General features: G+C 43.0%; 1 protein-coding gene across 3 annotated transcripts in view; it reads left to right on the top strand.

Annotated features, from left to right (window-relative positions):
- LOC112246423 (ras and EF-hand domain-containing protein) overlaps window positions 1-26864 on the top strand; it is a 35250-nt gene extending 8386 nt beyond the window's left edge. The window contains exons 4-19 of one of the 3 annotated variants that reach the window (XM_042320329.1): window positions 537-683; window positions 3010-3100; window positions 5644-5739; window positions 6136-6213; window positions 7532-7647; window positions 12101-12169; window positions 14012-14090; window positions 14606-14685; window positions 15223-15556; window positions 15676-15810; window positions 18003-18153; window positions 18326-18407; window positions 18825-18939; window positions 24051-24170; window positions 25832-25908; window positions 26204-26864. In XM_042320329.1, the coding sequence (XP_042176263.1) occupies window positions 537-683; window positions 3010-3100; window positions 5644-5739; window positions 6136-6213; window positions 7532-7647; window positions 12101-12169; window positions 14012-14090; window positions 14606-14685; window positions 15223-15556; window positions 15676-15810; window positions 18003-18153; window positions 18326-18407; window positions 18825-18939; window positions 24051-24170; window positions 25832-25908; window positions 26204-26309 (1876 nt within the window). In that variant the 3' untranslated portion in view covers window positions 26310-26864. The other 2 variants (XM_042320330.1, XM_042320331.1) reach the window with 2 other exon arrangements.
- The last annotated feature ends 275 nt before the right edge of the window (window positions 26865-27139 follow it).

Below are 27139 nucleotides of genomic sequence, written 5' to 3'. Positions count from 1 at the left end.
ATCTGACCCACACACTTTAGATACCTCTACCTATCTGACCCACACACTTTAGATACCTCTACCTATCTGACCCACTTTTACCAAAGCATGAATGAGTTATTAACATGTAAAATGGCTCCACAATTATTATGCAGTCAGGGAAATGAGAAATGAACATTTAAGTACCTGAATGAGCATGTAGATATTAGGTAAATACTGTGGGCCTCACAGGTATACAGATGAACAGGTGTGTTTCACCCCCCTAAGTGTTAAACCTACTTCTCCAGTTCAACAAATAGCAAAGATGAGCCCATGATGATTAAGCTTCCATTTCAAAGTACAACAACACTGTCAACACTGTTGAAATGAATGATATTGTTGACGCAGCATAATAATATCATCATGTTTGTGTGCTGTATAAATGTTATGATAGTAGCTATTAGAGAGGTATATTAACTAGTGGTTCTAGATGCTTCTAGTGGTGAATAGCTGTTCAGACATTATGCTGTTGTGTTAACATTCCCTGTCTCTGTCTGTCTGTCTTGTGTTGTGTGTAGGAATGAGCAGGCAGCCACGCTGTATCAGAACATCAGTATGGCAGAGCCCAGGATGGTGCCTCAGTATGAGAGACTCATCATGAGTTTCACCAGAGAGATCAAACAACACAACGCTGAGATGGAGAACCTGGCCCTGGCTGTCAAACGGTACACACACACACACACACACACACACACACACACACACACACACACACACATACTCACCAACAAATGCAGTTTGCTTAAAAACACATACTGTACATACACTGCAGACATTCTATCATACACACCCTCAAATACACACACACCAACACAGATATAATATTATGTTCTACACACACCAACACAGATATAATATAATATTATGTTCTAAACACACCAACACAGATATAATTTATTAATATGTTCTACACACACCAACACATATATATATGTTAATATGTTCTACACACACCAACACAGATATAATATCATATTATGTTCTACACACACCAACACAGATATAATATTGTGTTCTACACAATCCAACACAGATATAACATTGTGTTCTACACACACCAACACAGATATATTATTATGTTCTACACACACCAACACAGATATAATATCATATTATGTTCTACACACACCAACACAGATATAATATCATATTATGTTCGACACACACCAACACAGATATAATATCATATTATGTTCTACTCACACCAACACAGATATAACATTGTGTTCTACACACACCAACACAGATATATTATTATGTTCTACACACACCAACACTAATATAATATTGTGTTCTACACACACCAACACAGATATATTAATATGTTCTACTCACACCAACACAGATATAATATGTTATGTTCTACACACACCAACACTAATATAATATTGTGTTCTACACAATCCAACACAGATATAACATTATGTTCGACACACACCAACCCAGATATAATATAGTATTATGTTCGACACACACCAACCCAGATATAATATAGTATTATGTTCGACACACACCAACCCAGATATAATATAGTATTATGTTCGACACACACCAACCCAGATATAATATAGTATTATGTTCGACACACACCAACCAAGATATAATATAGTATTATGTTCGACACACACCAACCCAGATATAATATAGTATTATGTTCGACACACACCAACCCAGATATAATGTAATATTATGTTAACTCTGAAAAAAAAAACGTCCTCTCACTGTCAACTGCGTTTATTTTTCAGTAAACTTATGTGTAATTATTTGTATGAACATAATAAGATTCAAAACCTGAGACATAAACTGAACAAGTTCCACAGACATGTGACTAACATAAATGGAATAATGTGTCTCTGAACAAAAGGGGGTCAAAAATCAAAAGTAACAGTCAGTATCTGGTGTGGCCACCAGCTGCATTAAGTACTGCAGTGCATCTCCTCCTCATGGACTGCACCAGATTTGCCAGTTCTTGCTGTGAGATGTTACCCCACTTTTCCACCAAGGCACGTGGAAGTTCCCAGACATTTCTGGGGGGAATGGCCCTAGCCCTCACCCTCCGATCCAACAGGTCCCAGATGTGCTCAATGGGATTGAGATCCGGCCTCTTCGCTGGCAATGCAGAACACTGACATTCCTGTCTTGCAGGAAATCACGCACAGAACAGAGCAGTATGGCTGGTGGCATTGTCATGCTGGAGGGTCATGTCAGGATGAGCCTGCAGGAAGGGTACCACATGAGGGAGGAGGATGTCTTCCCTGTAATGCACAGCGTTGAGATTTCTTGCAATGACAACCAGGTCAGTCCGATGATTCTGTGACACACCGCCCCAGACCATGACGGACCCTCCACCTCCAAATCGATCCCGCTCCAGAGTACAGGCCTCGGTGTAACGCTCATTCCTTCGACGATAAACGCGATTCCGACCATCACCCCTGGTGAGACAAAACCGTGACTCGTTAGTGACGTGCAGGTGTTGTTACACATGGTCTGCCACTGCGAGGACGATCAGCTGTCCGTCCTGTCTCCCTGTAGTGCTGTCTTTGGCATCTCACAGTACGGACATTGCAATTTGTTGCCCTGGCCACATCTGCAGTCCTCATGCCTCCTTGCAGCATGCCTAAGGCACGTTCACGCAGATGAGCAGGGACCCTGGGCATCTTTCTTTTGGTGTATTTCAGAGTCGGTAGAAAGGCCTAAGTTTTCATAACTGTGACCTTATTTCCCTACCGTCTGTAAGCTGTTAGTGTCTTAACGAACATTCCACAGGTGCATGTTCATTAATTGTTTATGGTTCATTGAACAAGCATGGGAAACAGTGTTTAAACCCTTTACAATGAAGATCTGTGAAGTTATTTGGATTTTTACAGATTATCTTTGAAAGACAGGGTCCTGAAAAAGGGACGTTTCTTTTTTTGCTGAGTTTATATGAATATGTTCCACACACCAACACAGATATAATATATTATGTTTTAATATTGTATTTCTTCTCAGGGCACAGGACAAGGCCTCCATGCAACTCAGTGAGATGGAGGAGGAGATGGATCAACGCATCCATACAGCCGAGAACAACACAAGGCTTCAGGTGACACACGCACACACTTGCTGATTCACTTCAGAAATGATGTCCATGTTATCAGGAGGTATCAGCAGGTTGTGTTCCTACAATGTTTAGACAGACTGATAAGAAGGGTGTAGCTCATCTCTTCCCTCATGTCAAATAGAGAGGGATCTGGGATCAGATTACTCATAGAATCTCAAACACACCTCAACGATGGCCAGGTCAGGAGGAGTACTTGATACATCAACCTGTTTTCATGTCTGGATTTTCACCTGGCTCAAAGTAACTGCAGTGGGTGGGTGGCCTGGGATAGTCTGGGGTGGCCTGGGGTAGTCTGGGGTGGTCTGGGGTGGCCTGGGGTAGTCTGGGGTGGACTGGGGTAGTCTGGGGTGGCCTGGGGTAGTCTGGGGTGGTCTGGGGTGGTCCGGGGTGGCCTGGGGTGGTCTAGGGTGGCCTGGGGTGGTCCGGGGTGGCCTGGGGTGGTCTAGGGTGGCCTGAGGTGGTCTGGGGTGGTCTGGGGTGGCCTGGGGTGGTCCGGGGTGGCCTGGGGTGGTCCGGGGTGGCCCGGGGTGGTCTGGGGTGGTCTGGGGTGGTCTAGGGTGGCCTGGGGTGGCCTGGGGTGGTCCGGGGTGGTCTAGGGTGGCCTGGGGTGGTCCGTGGTCTGGGGTGGCCTGGGGTGGCCTGGGGTGGTCTAGGGTGGCCTGGGGTGGTCTAGGGTGGTCTGGGGTGGTCTGGGTTGGCCTGGGGTGGCCTGGGGTGGTCCGGGGTGGCCTGGGGTGGTCCGGGGTGGCCTGGGGTGGTCCGGGGTGGCCTAGGATGGCCTGGGGTGGTCCGGTGGCCTGGGGTGGTCTGGGGTGGTCCGGGGTGGCCTGGGGTGGTCCGGGGTGGCCTGGGGTGGTCCAGGGTGGCCTGGGGTGGTCCGGGGTGGCCTGGGGTGGTCTAGGGTGGCCTGGGGTGGTCTAGGATGGCCTGGGGTGGTCCGGGGTGGTCTAGGGTGGCCTGGGGTGGTCTGGCGGTCCATTTTCTGAGGGAATGCTATTCCATCACACGCTCTCACGCTCCTCTCTTCTTCTTCTTCCTGTAGCTTTTCTGTCAGTCTTTCACTGTCCTATCTAATAAAGAGTCAATGCAAAGAGGAGTGGGACTGTCCCAGTCCTTTAAAAACAAGTAAAGTTACTCAACAGTGATATTCCTTGGCGTCCCAGTCAACGTTATGTGGTGAGGTGACTGAGCGCTCCTTTTCCTGGAATATGGACATTATTGGTTCCCTCTCTCGTTCCTCTACTCTGGGAACAGTCTTATTGTGAAGAGGGCGTGACAACGCCTCTTCCTCCGCCGACAGCATCTTGACTGGCTGCATCACCACTTGATATGGCAACTGCTTGGCATCCGACCGCAAGGCTCTACAGAGGGTAGTGTGTATGGTCCAGTACATCACTGGGGCCGAACTCCCTGCCACCCATGACCTCTATACCAGGCGGTGTCAGAGGAAGGCCCAAAAAATTGTCAAAGACTCCAGCCACCCAAGTCATAGACTGTTCTCTCTGCTACCGTACGGCAAGTAGTGCCAATGCACCAAGTCTGGAACAACAGGACCCTGAACAGCTTCTACCCCCAAGCCATCAGACTTCTAAACAAGTCGGCTACATAGATCATAAAATGGCCACCCGGACTACCTGCATTGACTCTTTTTTGCACCAACTCTCTTGACTCTACCCTGGACTCTACCCACACATACTTACACTGACTCCCCAACACACACATATACACACACACACACACACAATTTCACTCACCACATACACTACTGTTAGTCAATTTACCCTTACCTATATGTACAGTACATAGCTACCTCAATGACCTCGTACCCCTGCACATCGACTCGGTACTGGTACTCCCTGTATATTGCCATGTTATTTTTACTTGCTATTTTTCATCGTTATTCACCGTGCCAATATTTATATTTCACATTTAATTGTTTATCTTATCTTTAACTCTGCATTGTTGTAAAAGGACCCGCAAGTAAACATTTCACTGTTAGTCTACACCTGTTCTCTACGAAGCGTGACAAATAAAAAACATTAAAAATCAGATATTTCCTTTAAGCATTCATGTTCCTTGATACACCCTGGCCCCTCCACCTGTTACCCAAACTCTCCTGGCCCCTCCACCTGTTACCCAAACTCTCCTGGCCCCTCCACCTGTTACCCAAACTACCCTGGCCCTCCACCTGTTACCCAAACTACCCTGGCCCTCCACCTGTTACCCAAACTACCCTGGCCCCTTCACCTGTCACCCAAACTACCCTGGCCCTCCACCTGTTACCCAAACTACCCTGGCCCCTTCACCTGTCACCCAAACTACCCTTGCCCCTTCACCTGTCACCTTAAATATTGAGTTAATTTGGACAGTAGTAGTTGTGTTTCTTGGCAGTAGTGGTCTCTATATGTTGTCAGTGTGTGAGCAGTTGATGATGATGTTATCCTCTATAGTTGTGTCTTCAGTCCTTGTGGAGGCCATAAGTGAGGGAATGATGCTAAACCATTGATCCTTTGTGTTGTCTGTAGGAAGCCAAGAGGGCTGAGGCAGCTCTAAGTGAGCTGAAGAGGCACTATGAGTCCGAGGTGTGTGAGCTGCAGCACAAGGTCCAGAAGATGAAACTGGTGAGTTTACCATTGGACTATTCCTCATACAGTTCCATCTAGTACACTCTAAAGATATCCTCTACAGTCCAGGCCAAATTTGAAATACATTTTCACTTTTTCATAAAAGTATTAAACTTGGTTCCTTTGAACAGTTTGGGGCCAGGTTTCATGCTTTTATGAAAAAGTGAACAATTCACCTCAAATTTGGCACCTATTGCCTGAATTGCTAGTCTAACCAATCACTTCTGTTCACCCATTAAGCATTTTGGTTCATTGGTTCATGAAACAATCAGATGAACTCAGGATAGTCGCCTTTGAATAAAATACATCTATGCTGCTATCTGTGCCTCTGAAGATGCTGATTCGCTGAAGGCAAGCAGCATTTGTGTTACTTAATGTCTACTCCCTCCTCAGATTGAAGACCAGTACAAGAACATCAACATGAAAGATGAGTCTTCAACCCTGAAGAGGAAGATCAACAAACTGACTCTGGTGAGATGGTTCTTCCATCCTGTTGTATATCACTCTGTACATATCCTTGATCTCTGCTCCATTTCAAATCAAATCAAATGTATTTATATAGCCCTTCGTACATCAGCTGATATCTCAAAGTGCTGTACAGAAACCCAGCCTACAACCCCAAACAGCAAGCAATGCAGGTGTAGAAGCACGGTGGCTAGGAAAAACTCCCTAGAAAGGCCAAAACCTAGGAAGAAACCTAGAGAGGAACCAGGCTATGTGGGGTGGCCAGTCCTCTTCTGGCTGTGCCGGGTGGAGATTATAACAGAACATGGCCAAGATGTTCAAATGTTCATAAATGACCAGCATGGTCGAATAATAATAAGGCAGAACAGTTGAAACTGGAGCAGCAGCACAGTCAGGTGGAAGTTGAAACTGGAGCAGCAGCATGGCCAGGTGGCCTGGGGACAGCAAGGAGTCATCATGTCAGGTAGTCCTGGGGCATGGTCCTAGGGCTCAGGTCAGTTGAAACTGGAACAGCAGCATGGCCAGGTGGACTGGGGACAGCAAGGAGTCATCATGTCAGGTAGTCCTGGGGCATGGTCCTAGGGCTCAGGTCCTCCGAGAGAGAGAAAGAAAGAGAGAAGGAGAGAATTAGAGAACGCACACTTAGATTCACACAGGACACCGAATAGGACAGGAGAAGTACTCCAGATAGAACAAACTGACCCCAGCCCCCCGACACAAACTACTGCAGCATAAATACTGGAGGCTGAATCAGTCCGGCTCTGACCCTGATGTCTCCTGTCCCTAACCCCTCCTCTTTCTCTTTCTTTCTCTCTCTGCTCTATTTCTCTCACTCTATTTCTCCTCTTTTGCAATCTTTCATGTTTGATCTATTTCTGCTCTCTTTCTCTCTCTCTTTCTCTCTCTCTTTCTCTCTCTCTGTCTGTCTGTCTGTCTGTCTGTCTGTCTGTCTGTCTGTCTGTCTGTCTGTCTGTCTGTCTGTCTGTCTGTCTGTCTGTCTGTCTGTCTGTCTGTCTGTCTGTCTGTCTTTCTGTCTTTCTGTCTTTCTTTCTTTCTTTCTTTCTTTCTTTCTTTCTTAAATTTGCTTTATTGGCATGATGTAACAATGTACATATTGCCAAAGCCTATTTTGGATATTTACAATGTAAAAATGAGATTCAAAATTGTCAACGGGACAACAATAACCAAGTGTCAAAATAACCATACATTCAACAATAAGCATACAGTAGAGTACATGTGCTCTCTATTTCTCCTCTTTTGCAATCTTTCACGTTTGATCTATTTCTCTCTCTGTCCCTCTCTCTCTCTCCATCTCTGTCTTCTGGAAAACCAGAGGTTGAAGCAGGAGTTGATGCAGTCCCACACTAACATAGCCTTCCTGCAGAGTGAACTGGACTCTCTGAAGAGTGACCTGACAGACCACAGCATCAACTCGGAGGGGTGAGATACACACACAAAGCATTTTAAGGCCTTTTTATATTAGACCCTGTCAATCCAGAAAGAGTTACTGTAACATGGGTGTTGGAAATCACAGGAGGCTGCTGAGGGGAGGATGGCTTGTAATAATGGCTGGAATGGAGTGAATGGAATGATATCAAGCACATGGAAACAATGTATTGGATGTGTTTGATACCGTTCCATTTATTCCATTCCAGCCATTACTTTGTGCCCGTCCTCCCCAATGAATCTGCCACCAGCCGCCTGTGTTGGACACCCATTGTGCATGAGGCATAATCATCTGTACAATCTCTCGTAAAATGCCTTACCTGGGGTGGTAACATGTTTGGCAGGCCTGTAACAGGATATCCTGGTGTGAACTCACACTCACAAAGAGTCTCACAACACGGTGACCTGGCAACCAGGCCGGGGAGATTGATTTCACACTGTGCCTTTGAACCCGTTCCATTCAAACTTCGTTTTTTTGTTGTGAATGTGTCGATTCTTTGGGAATGCTGAAGTGACTGCTTTGTCGGTATTATTAGAATGTAAACCTGTTCATGTGCAGTATTATTAGGATGTAAACCTGTTCATGTGCAGTATTATTAGGATGTAAACCTGTTCATGTACAGTATTATTAGGATGTAAACCTGTTCATGTGCAATATTATTAGGATGTAAACATGTTCATGTACAGTATTATTAGGATGTAAACCTGTTCATGTGCAGTATTATTAGGATGTAAACCTGTTCATGTGCAGTATTATTAGGATGTAAACCTGTTCATGTGCAGTATTATTAGGATGTAAACCTGTTCATGTGCAGTATTATTAGGATGTAAACCTGTTCATGTGCAGTATTATTAGGATGTAAACCTGTTCATGTGCAGTATTATTAGGATGTAAACCTGTTCATGTGCAGTATTATTAGGATGTAAACCTGTTCATGTACAGTATTATTAGGATGTAAACCTGTTCATGTGCAGTATTATTAGGATGTAAACCTGTTCATGTGCAGTATTATTAGATGTAAACCTGTTCATGTGCAGTATTATTAGGATGTAAACCTGTTCATGTGCAGTATTATTAGGATGTAAACCTGTTCATGTGCAGTATTATTAGGATGTAAACCTGTTCATGTACAGTATTATTAGGATGTAAACCTGTTCATGTGCAGTATTATTAGAATGTAAACCTGTTCATGTGCAGTATTATTAGAATGTAAACCTGTTCATGTGCAGTATTATAGGATGTAAACCTGTTCATGTGCAGTATTATTAGGATGTAAACCTGTTCATGTGCAGTATTATTAGGATGTAAACCTGTTCATGTGCAGTATTATTAGAATGTAAACCTGTTCATGTGCAGTATTATTAGGATGTAAACCTGTTCATGTGCAGTATTATTAGAATGTAAACCTGTTCATGTGCAGTATTATTAGGATGTAAACCTGTTCATGTGCAGTATTATTAGGATGTAAACCTGTTCATGTACAGTATTATTAGGATGTAAACCTGTTCATGTGCAGTATTATTAGGATGTAAACCTGTTCATGTGCAGTATTATTAGGATGTAAACCTGTTCATGTGCAGTATTATTAGGATGTAAACCTGTTCATGTGCAGTGCCTATAGAAAGTCTACATGGATTTCTTCACATTTTATTGTGTTTCAAAGGAGGATTAAAATGGATTTCATTTTCTGTCAACAATCTACACAAAATATTCTGCAATGTCAAAGTGGAAGAAAAATGATAGATTTTTTTGGATTACGGGAAAAAAATTGGACTGCTATGCTCCCGAGTGGTCTAAGGCACTGCATCTCAGTGCTAGAGGCGTTACTACAGACCCTGGTTCGATTCCAGGCTGTATCATAACCGGCCGTGATTGGGAGACCCATAGGGCAGCGCACAATTGGCCCAGCGTCGTCCAGGTTAGGGTTTGGCCGTCATTGTAAATAAGAATTTGTTCTTAACTGACTTGCCTAGTTAAATAAAGGTTAAATAAATAAATAAATATACCTTGATACGCTAAGTATCCACCCCCCTTGGCAGCGATTACAGCTGTGAGTCTTCTTGGGTAAGTCTCATAAGAGCTTTGTACACCTGTATTGTGCAATATTTGGCCATTTATTTTTTAATTTATTATTCAAGCTCTGTCAAGGTGATGGGGATCATGGCTAGACAGCAATGTTCAAGTCTTGTCATAGATTTTCAAGCAGACTCTGTAGCTGTTTTAAAATCACTCATGGCCTCATGGTGACATCCCTAAGCAGTTTCCTTCCTGTCCTGCATCTCAGTTCAGAAGGACGACTGCATCGTTGATGTGTCTGGGTGGTTTAATACATCATCCACACCATCATTATTAACTTGACCATGCTTAAAGATATATTCAATGTCTGATTTGTTATTGTTACCCGTCTACCAATCACTGCCCTTCTTTGAGGCTTTTGAAAAGCTCCCTGGTGTTTGTAGTTGAATCTGTGCTTGAAATTCAGTACTTGACTAATGGGACCTTACAGATGTTATATGTATGGGGGACAGAGAAAGGGGTAGTCATTCAGTACTTGACTAATGGGACCTTACAGATGTTATATGTATGGGGGACAGAGGAAGGGGTCAAATTCAAATTCATGTCAACCCCTATTATAACTTCCATATCACTTTATTATGTGATTTGTAAAGCAACATGTTTCTTCTGAACTCACTTAGGCCGGCCTAAACAAAGGGGTTAAATACTTATGTAACGACTATATTTTTGTTATTTATTTCTTTTATTTGTAAACATTTGTAGAATTGTCTTTTCACGTTTACATTATGGAGTATTTTGTGTAGATAAATCGGAAAAATTAACAATTACATTTATTTAAATCCCACTTTGTAACGCAACAAAATGTGAAAAAAGTTCAAAGTCGGTGTCGACTTTCTATAGGCACTGTATGTGTTATGGGAGTTTATGTAGTACTGTATGTGTTATGAGAGTTTATGTAGTACTGTATGTGTTATGGGAGTTTATGTAGTACTGTATGTGTTATGAGAGTTTATGTAGTACTGTATGTGTTATGGGAGTTTATGTAGTATGTGTTATGGGAGTTTATGTAGTACTGTATGTGTTATGGGAGTTTATGTAGTACTGTATGTGTTATGGGAGTTTATGTAGTACTGTATGTGTTATGGGAGTTTATGTAGTACTGTATGTGTTATGGGAGTTTATGTAGTACTGTATGTGTTATGGGAGTTTATGTAGTACTGTATGTGTTATGAGAGTTTATGTAGTACTGTATGTGTTATGGGAGTTTATGTAGTACTGTATGTGTTATGGGAGTTTATGTAGTACTGTATGTGTTATGAGGAGTTTATGTAGTACTGTATGTGTTATGGGAGTTTATGTAGTACTGTATGTGTTATGGGAGTTTATGTAGTACTGTATGTGTTATGGGAGTTTATGTAGTACTGTATGTGTTATGGGAGTTTATGTAGTACTGTATGTGTTATGGGAGTTTATGTAGTACTGTATGTGTTATGAGAGTTTATGTAGTACTGTATGTGTTATGAGAGTTTATGTAGTATGTGTTATGAGAGTTTATGTAGTATGTGTTATGAGAGTTTATGTAGTACTGTATGTGTTATGAGAGTTTATGTAGTACTGTATGTGTTATGAGAGTTTATGTAGTACTGTATGTGTTATGAGAGTTTATGTAGTACTGTATGTGTTATGGGAGTTTATGTGTTATGAGAGTTTATGTAGTACTTTATGTAGGTGTTATGAGAGTTTATGTAGTACTGTATGTAGTTTATGTAGTACTGTGTTATGAGTTTATGTAGTACTGTATGTGTTATGTTTATGTAGTACTGTATGTTATGTTTATGTAGTAGTTTTGTATGTGTTATGTGTTTATGTAGTATGGGAGTTTATGTAGTACTGTATGTGTTATGGGAGTTTATGTAGTACTGTATGTGTTATGGGAGTTTATGTAGTATGTGTTATGAGAGTTTATGTAGTACTGTATGTGTTATGGGAGTTTATGTAGTACTGTATGTGTTATGGGAGTTTATGTAGTACTGTATGTGTTATGAGAGTTTATGTAGTACTGTATGTGTTATGGGAGTTTCTGTAGTACTGTAGGTGTTAGAAGAGTTTCTGTAGTACAGGAAGCTTATGTAGTACTGTAGGTGTTATGAGAGTTTCTGTAGTACTGTAGGTGTTAGAAGAGTTTCTGTAGTACAGGAAGCGTATGTAGTATTGTAGGTGTTATGAGAGTTTCTGTAGTACAGGAAGCGTATGTAGTACTGTAGGTGTTAGGAGAGTTTCTGTAGTACTGTAGGTGTTAGGAGAGTTTATGTAGTATGTGTTATGAGAGTTTATGTATGTGCTTTGAGTGTTTATGTAGTGTTATAACAGTGTATGTAATACGTGTTATGAGAGTATATGTGTACGTTGTGAGTAACTATGTATGTGCAGATACGAGGCGATGATGAGAGAGTTCTCTGATGAAAGGGATAACCTGGAGCGACAGATAGAGATCCTACAGTAAGTCTGACCAATCACAGTGCTCGCCTGACACACAAACAGGAACACTGACCAATCACAGTGCTCATCTGACACAAAATCAGGAACACTGACCAATCACAGTGCTCGCCTGGCACGCAAACAGGAACACTGATAGTGCTCCTCTGACACGCAAACAGGAACACTGATAGTGCTCCTCTGACACGCAAACAGGAACACTGATAGTGCTCCTCTGACACGCAAACAGGAACACTGATAGTGCTCCTCTGACACGCAAACAGGAACACTGATAGTGCTCCTCTGACACGCAAACAGGAACACTGATAGTGCTCCTCTGACACGCAAACAGGAACACTGATAGTGCTCCTCTGACACGCAAACAGGAACGCTGATAGTGCTCCTCTGACACGCAAACAGGAACACTGATAGTGCTCCTCTGACACGCAAACAGGAACACTGATAGTGCTCCTCTGACACGCAAACAGGAACACTGATAGTGCTCCTCTGACACGCAAACAGGAACACTGATAGTGCTCCTCTGACACGCAAACAGGAACACTGATAGTGCTCCTCTGACACGCAAACAGGAACACTGATAGTGCTCCTCTGACACGCAAACAGGAACACTGATAGTGCTCCTCTGACACGCAAACAGGAACACTGATAGTGCTCCTCTGACACGCAAACAGGAACACTGATAGTGCTCCTCTGACACGCAAACAGGAACGCTGATAGTGCTCCTCTGACACGCAAACAGGAACGCTGATAGTGCTCCTCTGACACGCAAACAGGAACACTGATAGTGCTCCTCTGACACGCAAACAGGAACACTGATAGTGCTCCTCTGACACGCAAACAGGAACACTGATAGTGCTCCTCTGACACGCAAACAGGAACACTGATAGTGCTCCTCTGACACGCAAACAGGAACACTGATAGTGCTCCTCTGACACGCAAACAGGAACACTGATAGTGCTCCTCTGACACGCAAACAGGAACACTGATAGTGCTCCTCTGACACGCAAACAGGAACACTGATAGTGCTCCTCTGACACGCAAACAGGAACACTGATAGTGCTCCTCTGACACGCAAACAGGAACACTGATAGTGCTCCTCTGACACGCAAACAGGAACACTGATAGTGCTCCTCTGACACGCAAACAGGAACACTGATAGTGCTCCTCTGACACGCAAACAGGAACACTGATAGTGCTCCTCTGACACGCAAACAGGAACACTGATAGTGCTCCTCTGACACGCAAACAGGAACACTGATAGTGCTCCTCTGACACGCAAACAGGAACACTGATAGTGCTCCTCTGACACGCAAACAGGAACACTGATAGTGCTCCTCTGACACGCAAACAGGAACACTTCAAGACTACGAACCTTATTTTCAAAAAGTATTGAAAAGTTTCTGTTTTTATTAGCCAACATGTCAATGGTACTTTTGATCACCCCCTTCCCATTCTAATCCTCTTCCATCCCTCCTTTCTCCCCTGTTTTCCCCCTCCTCTCTCTTCTCTGTTTCCCTCCCTCCTCTCTCTCTCTCTCCCCCTCCCTCTCCCTCCTGTCTCTCTCTCTGTTTCTCTCTCTCCCTCCTTTTCTCTCTTCTGTCTCGCTCTCCTCTGTTTCTCTCCCTCTTTTTCTCTCCATCCTCACTCGCTGTCCTTTGTTTCTCTCCCTCCTCTTTCTCTCTTCTGTTTCTCTCTCTTCTTCCTCTCTCCTCTGTTTCTCTCCCTCCTCTCTCTCCTCTTTCTCTCTCTCCTCTTTCTCTCCCTCCTCTTTCTCTCCCTCCACTCTGTCTCCTCTATTTCTCTTCCTCCTCTCTCACTCTCCCTCTTTTCCTCCCCCCTCTATAGGGCAGCCAACAGGAAGCTTAATGACAGTAATGATGGGCTGCTCAGGTCCCTTGAGAACAGCCTCAGCAAGAGCAACAAGGTGAGATTATACACCTGCATCACCACAGTAACAACACCAGCACGCTCTCTCTCCCTCGCTCTCTCCCTGCCTCTCATCTTTATCCCTCTCTTTCAATCTGCCCCACCCCCTCATCTCACACCCCTTCTATCCTCCTCTACCCATCATTTCTCTGATCTGAATGTCGGGTTGAATCTCTCAATGCTCGTCCTGGGGGCTTGTCTGTTGGATGAATCATCTGAACCCTATATGAGAGGCAACGATATCAACATTATATTTCAGTCTTGACGCCTGACTCACTTTCCTCATAACCTCAGAACTCAGCTTCACACACTCTCATCTAACGGTCATTCCTGCACTAACGCAGAGGGTTCAGTGCACACACACACATATACACACACACATATGCACACACGTGCACACATGCATGCACACATACATACATGCACTCACACACAGGCAAGCATGCACACACACACACACACACACACACACACAGTGAACCAGACAGTTGTGACAAGGATGTTGTGTTTCAGCGTGATAGCAGTGCTTCCCCAGCCAGCATCATTAGCAGGAGGAGCAGGAGCAACTGTTACTCATCCCCATACTTGGACAGGTAAGACAGGACCAGCAACAACCTGGCGTGTTTGTGCAGGTACACACTGCACATCCACATTCCTTAAGTTCTAGACCTCAGCTGAATCTGGTTATGAATGGTGAGGCTGTTGAACAAGTTGAGGAGACTAAATTACTTGGCGTTACCTTGTATTGTAAACTGTCATGGCCAAAACATATAGATGAAATGGTTGTAAAGATGGGGAGGTCTGTCCTTAATAAAGAGATGCTCTGCTTTGTTGACACCACACTCCACAAAGCAAGTCCTGCAGGCTCTAGTTTTATCTCATCTTGATTATTGTCCAGTCGTGTGGTCGAGTGCTGCAAGGAAACAGTTAAGCTGCATCTGGCCCAGAACAGAGCTGCACGTCTTGTTCTTCATTGTAATCATAGGACTGACATAAATACTATGCAGTCAGTCTCTCTTGGTTAAGAGTTGAGGAGAGACTGACTGCATCACTTATTCTTTTTATAAGAAACATTAATGTGGTGAAAGTTTCTAGCAGACTGTGTGGATGTTGTGTCCGTCCTGCCCCAGGTTCTACCAGGCGGGTGTGGAGGATGTTGATGAGGACGAGGACCCACTGGGAGGCCTGTTTGGGGGTGGTGGTAGGGGCTCCCTGGGGTGTCGGAGGCCTGGTCTGGACACCATAGCTCTGGCTCTGTGCGACCCAGGCATGCAGCGCAGACATAGCTACGAGGTGGACAGCCTGCCTGAGAGCTGCCTAGACAGCGGCATGTCCACGCTGCGCGGCTCCAACTACGGATATGACTCTGAGCAGGAGGTCAAAGGGCACGAGGATGAGGAGGAGGAGGGACAGAGGGTGGCCAGGATCACAGATGGCCTGGCGGAAGACAACTTTGACAACGACGTAAGCCATACACACACACAGACATTATACACAGTTCATCTACTTATACTAAGCACACATATTGTGAGTGATAACTGTCATTGTGTACTGACGTTAATGCTCTAGTGTTGATGTGTCAGATTGCAGAGGTGCGGAACAAGATGGTGTTCGGATCTGACAATGGTTCTGTCCTGGACTGGAAACCCTTGGAACCAGTCAGCCGAAACAGCTCGGGAGCGTCCACACGCAAAGCCCTGTCCGCCATCACCAATGAGGTACAGGACAGAGGGAAGGCATGTGGGGAGAGAGGGAGAAGAAGAGAGTAGAGGAAAGAAAAGGAGAGGAGAAGAGAGGAAAGAAAAGGAGAGGAGAAAATGAGAGAAAGGGGGAGAGGAGAAGAGAGGAAAGAAAAGGAGAGGAGAAAAGGGGGTAGAGGAGAAGAGAGGAAAGAAAAGGAGAGGAGAGGAGAAAATGAGAGAAAAGGGGGAGAGGAGAAGAGAGGAAAGAAAAGGAGAGGAGAAAGGGGGTAGAGGAGAAGAGAGGAAAGAAAAGGAGAGGAGAGGAGAAAAGGGGGAGAGGAGAAGAGAGGAAAGAAAAGGAGAGGAGAAAAGGGGGAGAGGAGAAGAGAGGAAAGAAAAGGAGAGGAGAAGTGAGGAAAGGAGAGGAGAAGAGAAAGGGAGAGGAGAAAGGGGGTAGAGAAGAAGAGAGGAAAGAAAAGGAGAGGAGAAAAGGGGGAGAGGAGAAGAGAGGAAAGAAAAGGAGAGGAGAGGAGAAAAGGGGGGAGAGGAGAAGAGAGGGGAGAGGAGAAGAGAGGAAAGAAAAGGAGAGGAGAGGAGAAAAGGGGGGGAAGGAGAAGAGAGGAGAGGAAAGGGAAGGAAAGGAGAGCTCAAACTTTTGGTACCTTTGACACCCAAACAGACCCTTTATGGTAGAAAACACTAGTATGGAGATTAACAGTGAGACGTGGTAGAAAACACTAGTATGGAGATTAACAGTGAGACGTGGTAGAAAACACTAGTATGGAGATTAACAGTGAGATGTGGTGGAAAACACTAGTATGGAGATTAACAGTGAGATGTGGTAGAAAACACTAGTATGGAGATTAACAGTGAGATGTGGTAGAAAACACTAGTATGGAGATTAACAGTGAGACGTGGTAGAAAACACTAGTATGGAGATTAACAGTGAGATGTGGTAGAAAACACTAGTATGGAGATTAACAGTGAGATGTGGTAGAAAACACTAGTATGGAGATTAACAGTGAGACGTGGTAGAAAACACTAGTATGGAGATTAACAGTGAGACGTGGTAGAAAACACTAGTATGGAGATTAACAGTGAGATGTGGTAGAAAACACTAGTATGGAGATTAACAGTGAGATGTGGTAGAAAACACTAGTATGGATATTAACAGTGAGACGTGGTAGAAAACACTAGTATGGATATTAACAGTGAGATGTGGTAGAAAACACTAGTATGGAGATTAACAGTGAGACGTGGTGGAAAACACTAGTATGGAGATTAACAGTGAGACGTGGTGGAAAACACTAGTATGGAGATTAACAGTGAGACGTGGTAGAAAACACTAGTATGGAGATTAACAGTGAGATGTGGTAGAAAACACTAGTATGGAGATTAACAGTGAGATGTGGTGGAAAACACTAGTATGGAGATTAACAGTGAGACGTGGTAGAAAACACTAGTATGGAGATTAACAGTGAGATGTGGTAGAAAACACTAGTATGGAGATTAACAGTGAGACGTGGTAGAAAACACTAGTATGGATATTAACAGTGAGATGTGGTAGAAAACACTAGTATGGAGATTAACAGTGAGATGTGGTAGAAAACACTAGTATGGATATTAACAGTGAGATGTGGTAGAAAACACTAGTATGGAGATTAACAGTGAGACGTGGTAGAAAACACTAGTATGGAGATTAACAGTGAGACGTGGTAGAAAACACTAGTATGGAGATTAACAGTGAGATGTGGTGGAAAACACTAGTATGGAGATTAACAGTGAGACGTGGTGGAAAACACTAGTATGGAGATTAACAGTGAGATGTGGTGGAAAACACTAGTATGGAGATTAACAGTGAGACGTGGTAGAAAACACTAGTATGGAGATTAACAGTGAGATGTGGTGGAAAACACTAGTATGGAGATTAACAGTGAGATGTGGTAGAAAACACTAGTATGGAGATTAACAGTGAGATGTGGTAGAAAACACTAGTATGGATATTAACAGTGAGATGTGGTAGAAAACACTAGTATGGAGATTAACAGTGAGTGTAAATGTGAGTGTAAAACACTTGAGTGTAAATGTTTGACTTAGTTCAGGAAAAACTGCTGACTATGTTGACTATGCATGACTGAGTCAAGATGTGCCTTTAATTCTCTCTCTCTCTTTCTCTCTTTCTTTCTCTCTCTCTCTCTCTCTCTCTCTCTCTCTCTGTGTGTGTGCAGGCAAAGGAGAAGGAGTCAGCTGACCTGGGATATATGACATCAGAGAAGGCCTACCGGGTGGTGTTGGCAGGTGACGCGGCGGTGGGCAAGTCCAGCTTCCTGCTCCGCCTCTGCAAGAACGAGTTTCGAGGAAACACCAGCGCCACCCTGGGTGGGTGTGTTAGCTCTCACCTGCCTACATAGTCAACACTGACCCGGCTGTATTCCACAGTGGTGGGGTTGTATTCATGGCTAGCTGCCTGGGTCAGCTATAGGAGATATGTTTAGCAGTGGGGTGGTCTTTGGAATAGTGTGTTTGAACACTCTCTTGTGTTTGTCCTCAGGGGTGGACTTTCAGATGAAGAGTCTGGTAGTGGATGGAGAGCCTACCCTACTACAGCTATGGGACACAGCAGGCCAGGAGAGGTGTGTGTGTGTGTGTGTTAAAAAATAACACAGTGTGTTAAATCAACACTGTGGAGTCTGTGGACCCGTAAACACACTGCAATAGTGTTAAATTAACACACTGCTTAGTGTCAATTCTAAATTCTAATATAAATTGTAGTTACCAACCATAACTGTATTTGTTAGAGACATGGTTGTTGCATCCGTCCATTTTTGGTCCTATGGACTTCATCAAGTGTGATCCTAAGGGTCTACAGATACACTTTCAGTGTTGATATTTAACACTGGACAATTTGCTGTGTACCTCCTATCTGCATCTTTTTTTAAAATTTATATTGCAATAATGTTTTTTCCAGTATGGCGAATCCCCACAACTACTCTTTTCAGCCTATGTTTGGAGTGGTCCTGGGTTGACCTTTAACCCTGTGTGTGTCCCAGGTTCCGCAGCATTGCTAAGTCCTACTTCAGACGAGCCGATGGCGTCCTCCTGCTGTATGATGTCACCTGTGAAAAGAGCTTCCTCAACGTCCGAGAGTGGGTGGACATGATCGAGGTAGTAATATTTGATTGATTTATATATATATAACTGATTGCATTTATATAAGAACTGATTGGATGTATATAAGAACTGATTGGATGTATATAAGAACTGATTGGATGTATATAAGAACTGATTGGATGTATATAAGAACTGATTGCATTTATATAAGAACTGATTGGATGTATATAATAACTGATTGCATTTATATAAGAACTGATTGGATGTATATAAGAACTGATTGGATGTATATAAGAACTGATTGCATTTATATAAGAACTGATTGGATGTATATAATAACTGATTGCATTTATATAATAACTGATTGGATTTATATAGTAACTGATTGGATTTGTATAATAATTGATTGGATTTATATAATGACGTGATTGGATTTATATAATAACTTAATGGATTTATATGACGCTTTCCCAGGTGCTCAAAGCTCTTCACATAGTAAGGATAAAACTCACGTCATCCACCACCAATGTGTAGCACCTGTTGGGTGACGCCACGGCAGCCATCTTGTAGTGTATACAATCAGTATCTTCCATAACACTAGATAACACAAAACATTCAATACATTTAATGTGGTGACTTTGGAATGGTTGGGGCTTTGATGTATAAGAGTTTGAGGTTTTGTCATCACAACAATATGCAATAGATGAAGCCTGCTGAAGTCCCTATGCACATGTTGTCGAGTGTCATTTGATGGGTGACAAGTACAGTATTTGACCCCAGTGTTGGAAAATTGTGTTCTCACTCTGTTTTTCACTCTATTTTATGTGCAGTCTACATGTAAGTGCTTTGTGTTGCATGTGTGTGTTTGATTCTTGTTGACTTTCACTTTGCTAAAATAGATGTATGCTACATACGGTACTGCATGTGAATTTGTGTTGCATTGCTTGAGTGACTGAGTAGTGTGCATTTAAATACACATACAGTACCAGTAAAAAGTTTGGACACACCTACAGTACTCATTCAAGAGTTTTTCTTTATTTGTACTATTTTCTACATTGTAGAATAAGAGTAAAGACATCAAAACTATGAAATAACACATGGAATCATGTAGTAAATGTGTTAAACAAATCAAAATGTTATATTTTAGATTCTTCAAAGTACCCACCCTTTGCCTAGATGATAGCTTTGCACACTCTTGGAATTCTCTCAACCAGCTACACCTGGAATGCTTTTCCAACAGTCTTGAAGGAGTTCCCACATATGCTGAGCACATGTTGGCTGCTTTGCCTTCTCTCTGCGGTCCAACTCATCCCAAACTATCTCAATTGGGTTGAGGTCGGGGGATTGTGGAGGCCAGGTCATCTGATCCAGCACTCCATCACTCTCCTTCTTAGTCAAATAGCCCTTACACAGCCTGGAGGTGTGCTGGGTCATTAACATGTCTGGGAACGGGGTTCCGCTAGCAGAACCCCTCGCCAACAGCCAGTGAAATTGCAGGGCACCAAATTCAAACAACAGAAATCTCATAATTCAAATTTCCCTCAAATTTCCCAAACATACAATTATTAGACACCGTTTTAAAGATAAAGTTCTCGTTAATCCAACCACAGTGTCCGATTTTAAAAAATGCTTTTCGGCGAAAGCACAACATATTGTTAGGTCAGCACGTAATCACAGAAAGCATACAGCCATTTTCCAACCAAAGAGAGGAGTCACAAAAAGCAGAAATAGAGATAAAATTAATCACTAACCTTTGATGATCTTAATCAGATGACACTTCCGGGACAACATGTTACATAATACTATAATAATTTTGTTCGATCAAGTTCATACTTATATCCAAAAACCTCAGTTTACATTTGGCTTTGCCTCCAAAACATCCAGTGAATTTGCACAGAGCCACATCAATTTACAGAAATAAACTTTGATAAAAGATACAAGTATTATGCACAGAATTATAGATATACTTCTCCTTAATGCAACCATTTTGTCAGATTTCAAAAAAGTTTTACGGAAAAAGCAAACCCTGCAATAATCTGAGTACAGTGCTCATTGACCAAAACAAGCAAAACAGATACCCGCCATGTTGTGGTGTCAACAGAAGTCAGCATTATAGCATTATAAATATTCACTTATCTTTGATGATCTTCATCAGAATGCACTCCCAGGAATCCCAGGTCCACAAATGTTTGTTTAGTTTGATAAAGTCCATAATTTATGTCCAAATACCTCCTTGTTGTTCGTGCCTTGAGTTCACAAATCCATGACGCGCGGTAACTAGGTCCAGACGAAAAGTCAAAAAGTTCCGTTACAGTCTGTAGAAACATGTCAAACGAAGTATAGAATTGTTTTTAACATAAATCTTCAATAATGTTTCAACAAAATTCCTTTGTCTGTAGAATTGCAATGGAACGCAGGTCGCTCTCACGTGAGGGTGCGTGGTCAGCTCATACCACTCTGGCAGACAGCTGACTCGAAGAGCTCTCCTTCCCTCATTCTTCACAGTAGAAGCATCAAACAAGGTTCTAAAGACTGTTGACATCTAGCGGAAGCCTTAGGAAGTGCAATATGACCCCATAGACACTGTATATTCGATAGGCAATGACTTGAAAAACTACAAACCTCAGATTTCCCACATCCTGGTTGTATTTTTTTCTCTGGTTTTTGCCTACCATATGAGTTCTGTTATACTCACAGACATCATTCAAACAGTTTTAGAAATTTCAGAGTTGTTTTATATCCAAATCTACTAATAATATGAATATCTTAGCTTCTGGGACTGAGTAGCAGGAAGTTTACTCTGGGCACGCTTTTCATCCGAACGTGAAAATGCTGCCTCCTAGCCCAAACAGGTTAAGCGCAGAATGCAGTGGTAGCCATCCTGGTTAAGTGTGCCTTGAATTCTAAATAAATCACAGACAGTGTCACCAGTAAAGCACCATCACACCTCCTCCTCCATGCTTCACGGTGGGAACCACACATGCGGAGATCATATGTTCTCCTATACTGTCTCACAAAGACACGGCGGTTGGAACCAAAAATCTCACATTTTTAACTCATCAGACCAAAGGACAGATTTCCACTGGTCTAATGTCCGTTGCTCGTGTTTCTTGGCCCAAGAAACACAAGCAATGTGTCCTTAGTAGTGGTTTCTTTGCAGCAATTTGACCATGAAGGCCTGATTCACACAGTCTCCTCTGAACAGTTGATGCTGAGGTGTGTCTGTTACTTGAACACTGTGAAGCATTTATTTGGGCTGCAATCAGAGGTGCAGTTACCTCTACCTAACTCATCATCTGCAGCAGAGGTAACTCTAGGTCTTCCCTTCCTGTGAGCGACCCCATGTGAGCCAGTTTCAACATAGCGCTTGATGGTTTTTGCGACTGAACTTGAAGAAACTTTCAAAGTTCTTGAAATGTCCCGCATTGACTGACCATCATGTCTTTAAGTAATGATGGACTGTCATTTCTCTTTGCTTATTTGAACTGTTCTTACCATAATATGGACTTGGTCTTTTACCAAATAGGGTAGACCGTATATCACCCCTACTTTCTGACAACACAACTTATTGGCTCAAATGCATTAAGAAGGAAAGAATTTCCACAAATTAACAAGGCACACCTGTTAATTGAAATACATTCCAGGTGACTACCTCATGAAGCTGGTTGAGAGAATGCCAAGAGTGTGCAAAGCTGTAATCAAGGCAAAGACTGGCTACTTTGAAGAATCTCATATATAAAATATATTTTGATTTGTTTAACACTTTTTTTGTTACTACATGATTCCATATGTGTTATTTCATAGTCTTGATGTCTTCACTATTCTACAATGTAGAAAATAGTAAAAATCAAGAAAACCCCTGTCATGTTCATTGAATGGAGGAGAATACATCTTCTTATTTAATGAAACTTAAATAACTTACAAGACAACAAACCGCTATATAGAAACAAGTGCGGACACAGGCAACTAACCATAGACAATAACCCATGAAATACCCAAGGAATATGGCTGCTTAAATATGGTTCCCAATCAGAGACAACGATAAACAGCTGCCTCTAATTGAGAACCAATCTAGGCAACCATAGACATACAAAACCCCTAGACAGGATCAAAAACACATACATCACCCATGTCACACCCTGCCCTAACCAAAATAATAAAGAAAACAAAGAATACTAAGGTCAGGGCAGGGCGTGACAACACCTTGAATGAGTAAGTGTGTCCAAACTTTTGACTGATACTGTACGTACACACGTGTGTTGGATTGATTGTTCGTGGTGTCAAGACATTTTGAAATGTTTGTTTTGAAATGTTTGAAAGTCACATCCTTTCATTGTTGTAGCTCTTGAATCATTTGACTGTATTTCAGTTGATAACGCTACGTGTGTAGTTGCTGTGTTGCATGTTTAATGCATCTAAAATGGCACACTATTCCCCATATTGTGCACTATACACTGAGTGTACAAAACATTAAGAACACCTGCTCTTTCCATGAAATCCTCTTCAATCAGTGTGTAGATGAATGGGAGGAGACAAGCTTTGAGATATGGGTTGTGTATGTATCCGTTCAGAGGGTGAATTGCTAAGACAAAATATGTAAGTGCAGGGTATGGCAGTAGGTGCCAGGCGCTCTGTTTTTGCGTCAAGAACTGCAATGCTGCTGGATTTTTCACTCTCAACAGTTTCCTGTGTGTATCAAGAATGGTCCACCACCCAAAGGACATCCAGCCAACTTGACAACTGTGGGAAGCATTGGAGTTAACATGGGCCAGCATCCCTATGGAAACGCTTTCGACACCATGAAGACTGCATGCCCCGACAAATTGAAGCTGTTCTGAGGGCAGAAGGGGGAGGGAGGGGGGTGCAACACAATATTAGGAAGGTGTTTCTAATGTGAGGTATACTCTCACTGTATGTAGCCATGCGAGCCACACTGATCTCGCAAGTTTGCATAATAATTATGCACTTTTCCAGCTTCACGAGCCAGATTGATCTTACATGAATATACGCTATTTGGAAAAACACATATGGGCCCTAGTAAAAAATAGTACACTATAAATACTGGAGAACAAAAAATACCTTGATCAAAACAAAGTAGTGCACTATAAAGGGAATGGTGTGCCATTTGGGACTGTTGTTGTAACCTGATGTCCATATCTGTTCAGGACGTGTCCCAGGACGACATCCCCATCATGCTGGTGGGGAATAAGAGTGACCTGAGAGAGCAGGCTCTGCAGGACGGGATCACCTGTGTCTCCACCAGCTACGGAGAGAAACTGGCCATGGTGAGACCGCTCAACCTCAACATCTTAGCACTTTTACTTAACATAAGGGCCAAGTTATTTTCCTTGTGTCAAGGAAACTCCAAACCCTAGTTACATTTTGGTCATTTGGAAGATAATTTTCTCCAGAGCGACTTATAGATGCTTCTACTTGTACCCTAGAACTGTGTTTCCCCACTCCAGTCCTCAAGTAAACACCAACGATACCCCCCAACAGTACCCCGAACGGTACCCCTAACGGTACCCCCAGCAGTAACACCAACAGTACCTCCAACAGTACCCCCAACAGTACCCCCATCAGTAACATCAACAGTACCCCGAACGGTACCCCCAACGGTACCCCTAACGGTACCCCCAGCAGTAACACCAACAGTACCTCCAACAGTACCTCCAACAGTACCCCCAACAGTACCCCCAGCAGTACCTCCAACGGTACCCGCAATGGTACCCCTAACGGTACCCCCAGCAGTAACACCAACAGTACGTCCAACAGTACCCCCAACGGTACCTCCAACGGTACCCCTAACGGTACCACCAGCAGTACCTCCAACAGTACCTCCAACGGTACCTCCAACGGTACCCCCAACGGTACCCCTAACGGTACCCCCAGCAGTACCTCCAACAGTACCTCCAACGGTACCTCCAACGGTACCTCCAACGGTACCCCCAACAGTACCCCCAACGGTACCCCCAACAGTACCTCCAATGGTACACATTTCTATTGTAGCCCTGGACAAACACACCTGATTCAACTTGGGCCTCCAACAAAAATGAGTGCTATACCAGAGGACTGGTGTTGGAAAACACAGTTCTAGGGTACAACTAGAAGTCACTCTGGGTAAACTGTAAGTCACTCTGGGTAAAATCATCTACTAAATGACCAAAATTTTAATGTAACTAGGGGTTGGAGTCCACTGCCCTACAATATAGTCTAGAACTAGGACCCAGAATTTTGCCTGGTCAGGTCACATGGTCTGGCAGACTCCTCGGTCCGCTCCTCGGCTCCTAGGGCCGCTTATTATGTATTAAACTACTAGCACACAGCTCAGACACCCATGCATATCCCACAAGGCATGCCACCAGAGGTCTCTTCACAATCCCCAAGTCCACAACAGACTATGGGAGGCAAACAGTACTACATAGAGCCATGACTACAGGTAACTGATGCAAGCAGTAGAATCAGATTTTTTAAAAACAGATAACTCTACACTCACGTACACATGGATCTTGTATTGTAGGTATGTGGTAGTAGACTAGTGGCCTGAGGGCACACACTTAATGTGTTGTGAAAAGTGTTGTGAAATGTAATGTCATGTATTATTTTAAATTGTATATAACTGCCTTAATGTTGCTGGACCCCAGGAAGAGTAGCCGCTGCCTTGGCAGGAACGAATGGGGATCCTTAATAAATATAAATACAAACTTCAGCCTGATTGAGAGGTCATGTCTAGAAGGGATCCAGCTCTTGTCAAATTTATGTCAAAAGTTGATTTATTATTTTAGAATTTAGCCTTTTAGCCAACCCTAACCTTTTCCTAACCTTAACCTAATTATCCTAACCTGCCACATGAATTATCCTAAACCTGCTACAAAAAGTCAATTCTGACAAAAGCTGGATCCCTTCTAGCCATGACCTGATTGAGAGTTGTGTTGTTTCCTATCAGACGTATAACGCCCTCTTCTGTGAGACCAGTGCCAAAGACGGCTCCAATGTCATAGAGGCCGTGCTGCATCTGGCCAGGTAAGATATACCAGCTCCTAGTCATCTGTTATCTCTCTCTGCTTAGTGATATTTACCTGTCCATGATCGTTCTGCTTTGGATACGGTTTGATAAGGATATTTTCCTAAACTGTTCTTATAATACCAACATGTAGAACAACATGTAAAGCTTTGCTGCCCTCTAGTGTGTGTTCTTTAACATCCATCATATTTACACTAATGCCCATACAGTGGAAGTGTGCCTCTCTCCTCACTCTCTCTCTCTCACACACACACACACACACACACACACACACACACACACACACACACACAGAGAGGTGACCAAGCAGGTTCATGGGGCTGAGAACCAGGAGTCTGTGACTAACCTCTATAGAAATCCCAACAAGAAGATGCCCACCGTCACCTGCTGCACAGGATAAGATACCAAACAGAAACGCTACTAGAGTAACCAAAACTCACCACCTAAGGAACCGCATCAACAGAACACTAGAACACTGTGTCCAACAGCAGAACAAGAGAACAATGGGACTTCAGAAGAATTGAACACAGGAGAATCTGATCAGAACACTAGAGTACTGTACAGTAACACTAGAACCACAAGACAGCTGGTTTTCTCATATAACATCAACTGTACTGCTTAATGCTATAGGATAACTCATATTGAGCTGTTAAGAAAGACAGCTTGTGTGTGTGTGTGTGTGTGTGTCTGTTTGTTATTATGCGCTTGCATGAATGCATGGGTGCTTGTGTTATATGCAGATGTCATTCACATCCTGGTTAGTAGTGAAATCTAATCTCCTGTGCTGTTGATTGTGTCTTATGAAACCTCTGTGTGTACCCAATAGTCATACATTGGAAGTCAGAAGTTTACATACACTTAGGTTGGAGTCATTAAAACTTGTTTTTCAACCACTCCACAAATTCCTTGTTAACAAACTATAGTTTTGGCAAGTCGGTTAGGACATCTACTTAGTTTACAGATTATTTCACTTACAATTCACTGTATCACAATTCCACAATTCACACTAAATTGACTGTGCCTTTAAACAACTTGGAAAATTCCAGAAAATTATGTCATGGCTTGAGAAGCTTCTGATAGGCCAATTGACATCAATTGGAGGTGTAACTGTGGATGTATTTCAAGGTCTACCTTCAAACTCAGTGCCTCTTTGCTTGACATCATGGGAAAATCAAAAGAAATCAGCCAAGACCTCAGAAGAAGAAAAAAATAAGCCAGATTAAGGTTTGC

This window comes from Oncorhynchus tshawytscha, linkage group LG04 (genome assembly GCF_018296145.1).
Source record: "Oncorhynchus tshawytscha isolate Ot180627B linkage group LG04, Otsh_v2.0, whole genome shotgun sequence".
Taxonomy (NCBI): Eukaryota; Metazoa; Chordata; class Actinopteri; order Salmoniformes; family Salmonidae; genus Oncorhynchus; species Oncorhynchus tshawytscha.
Note: the sequence above shows the minus strand (reverse complement) of the source record. Positions and strands in the feature narration are given on the sequence as shown.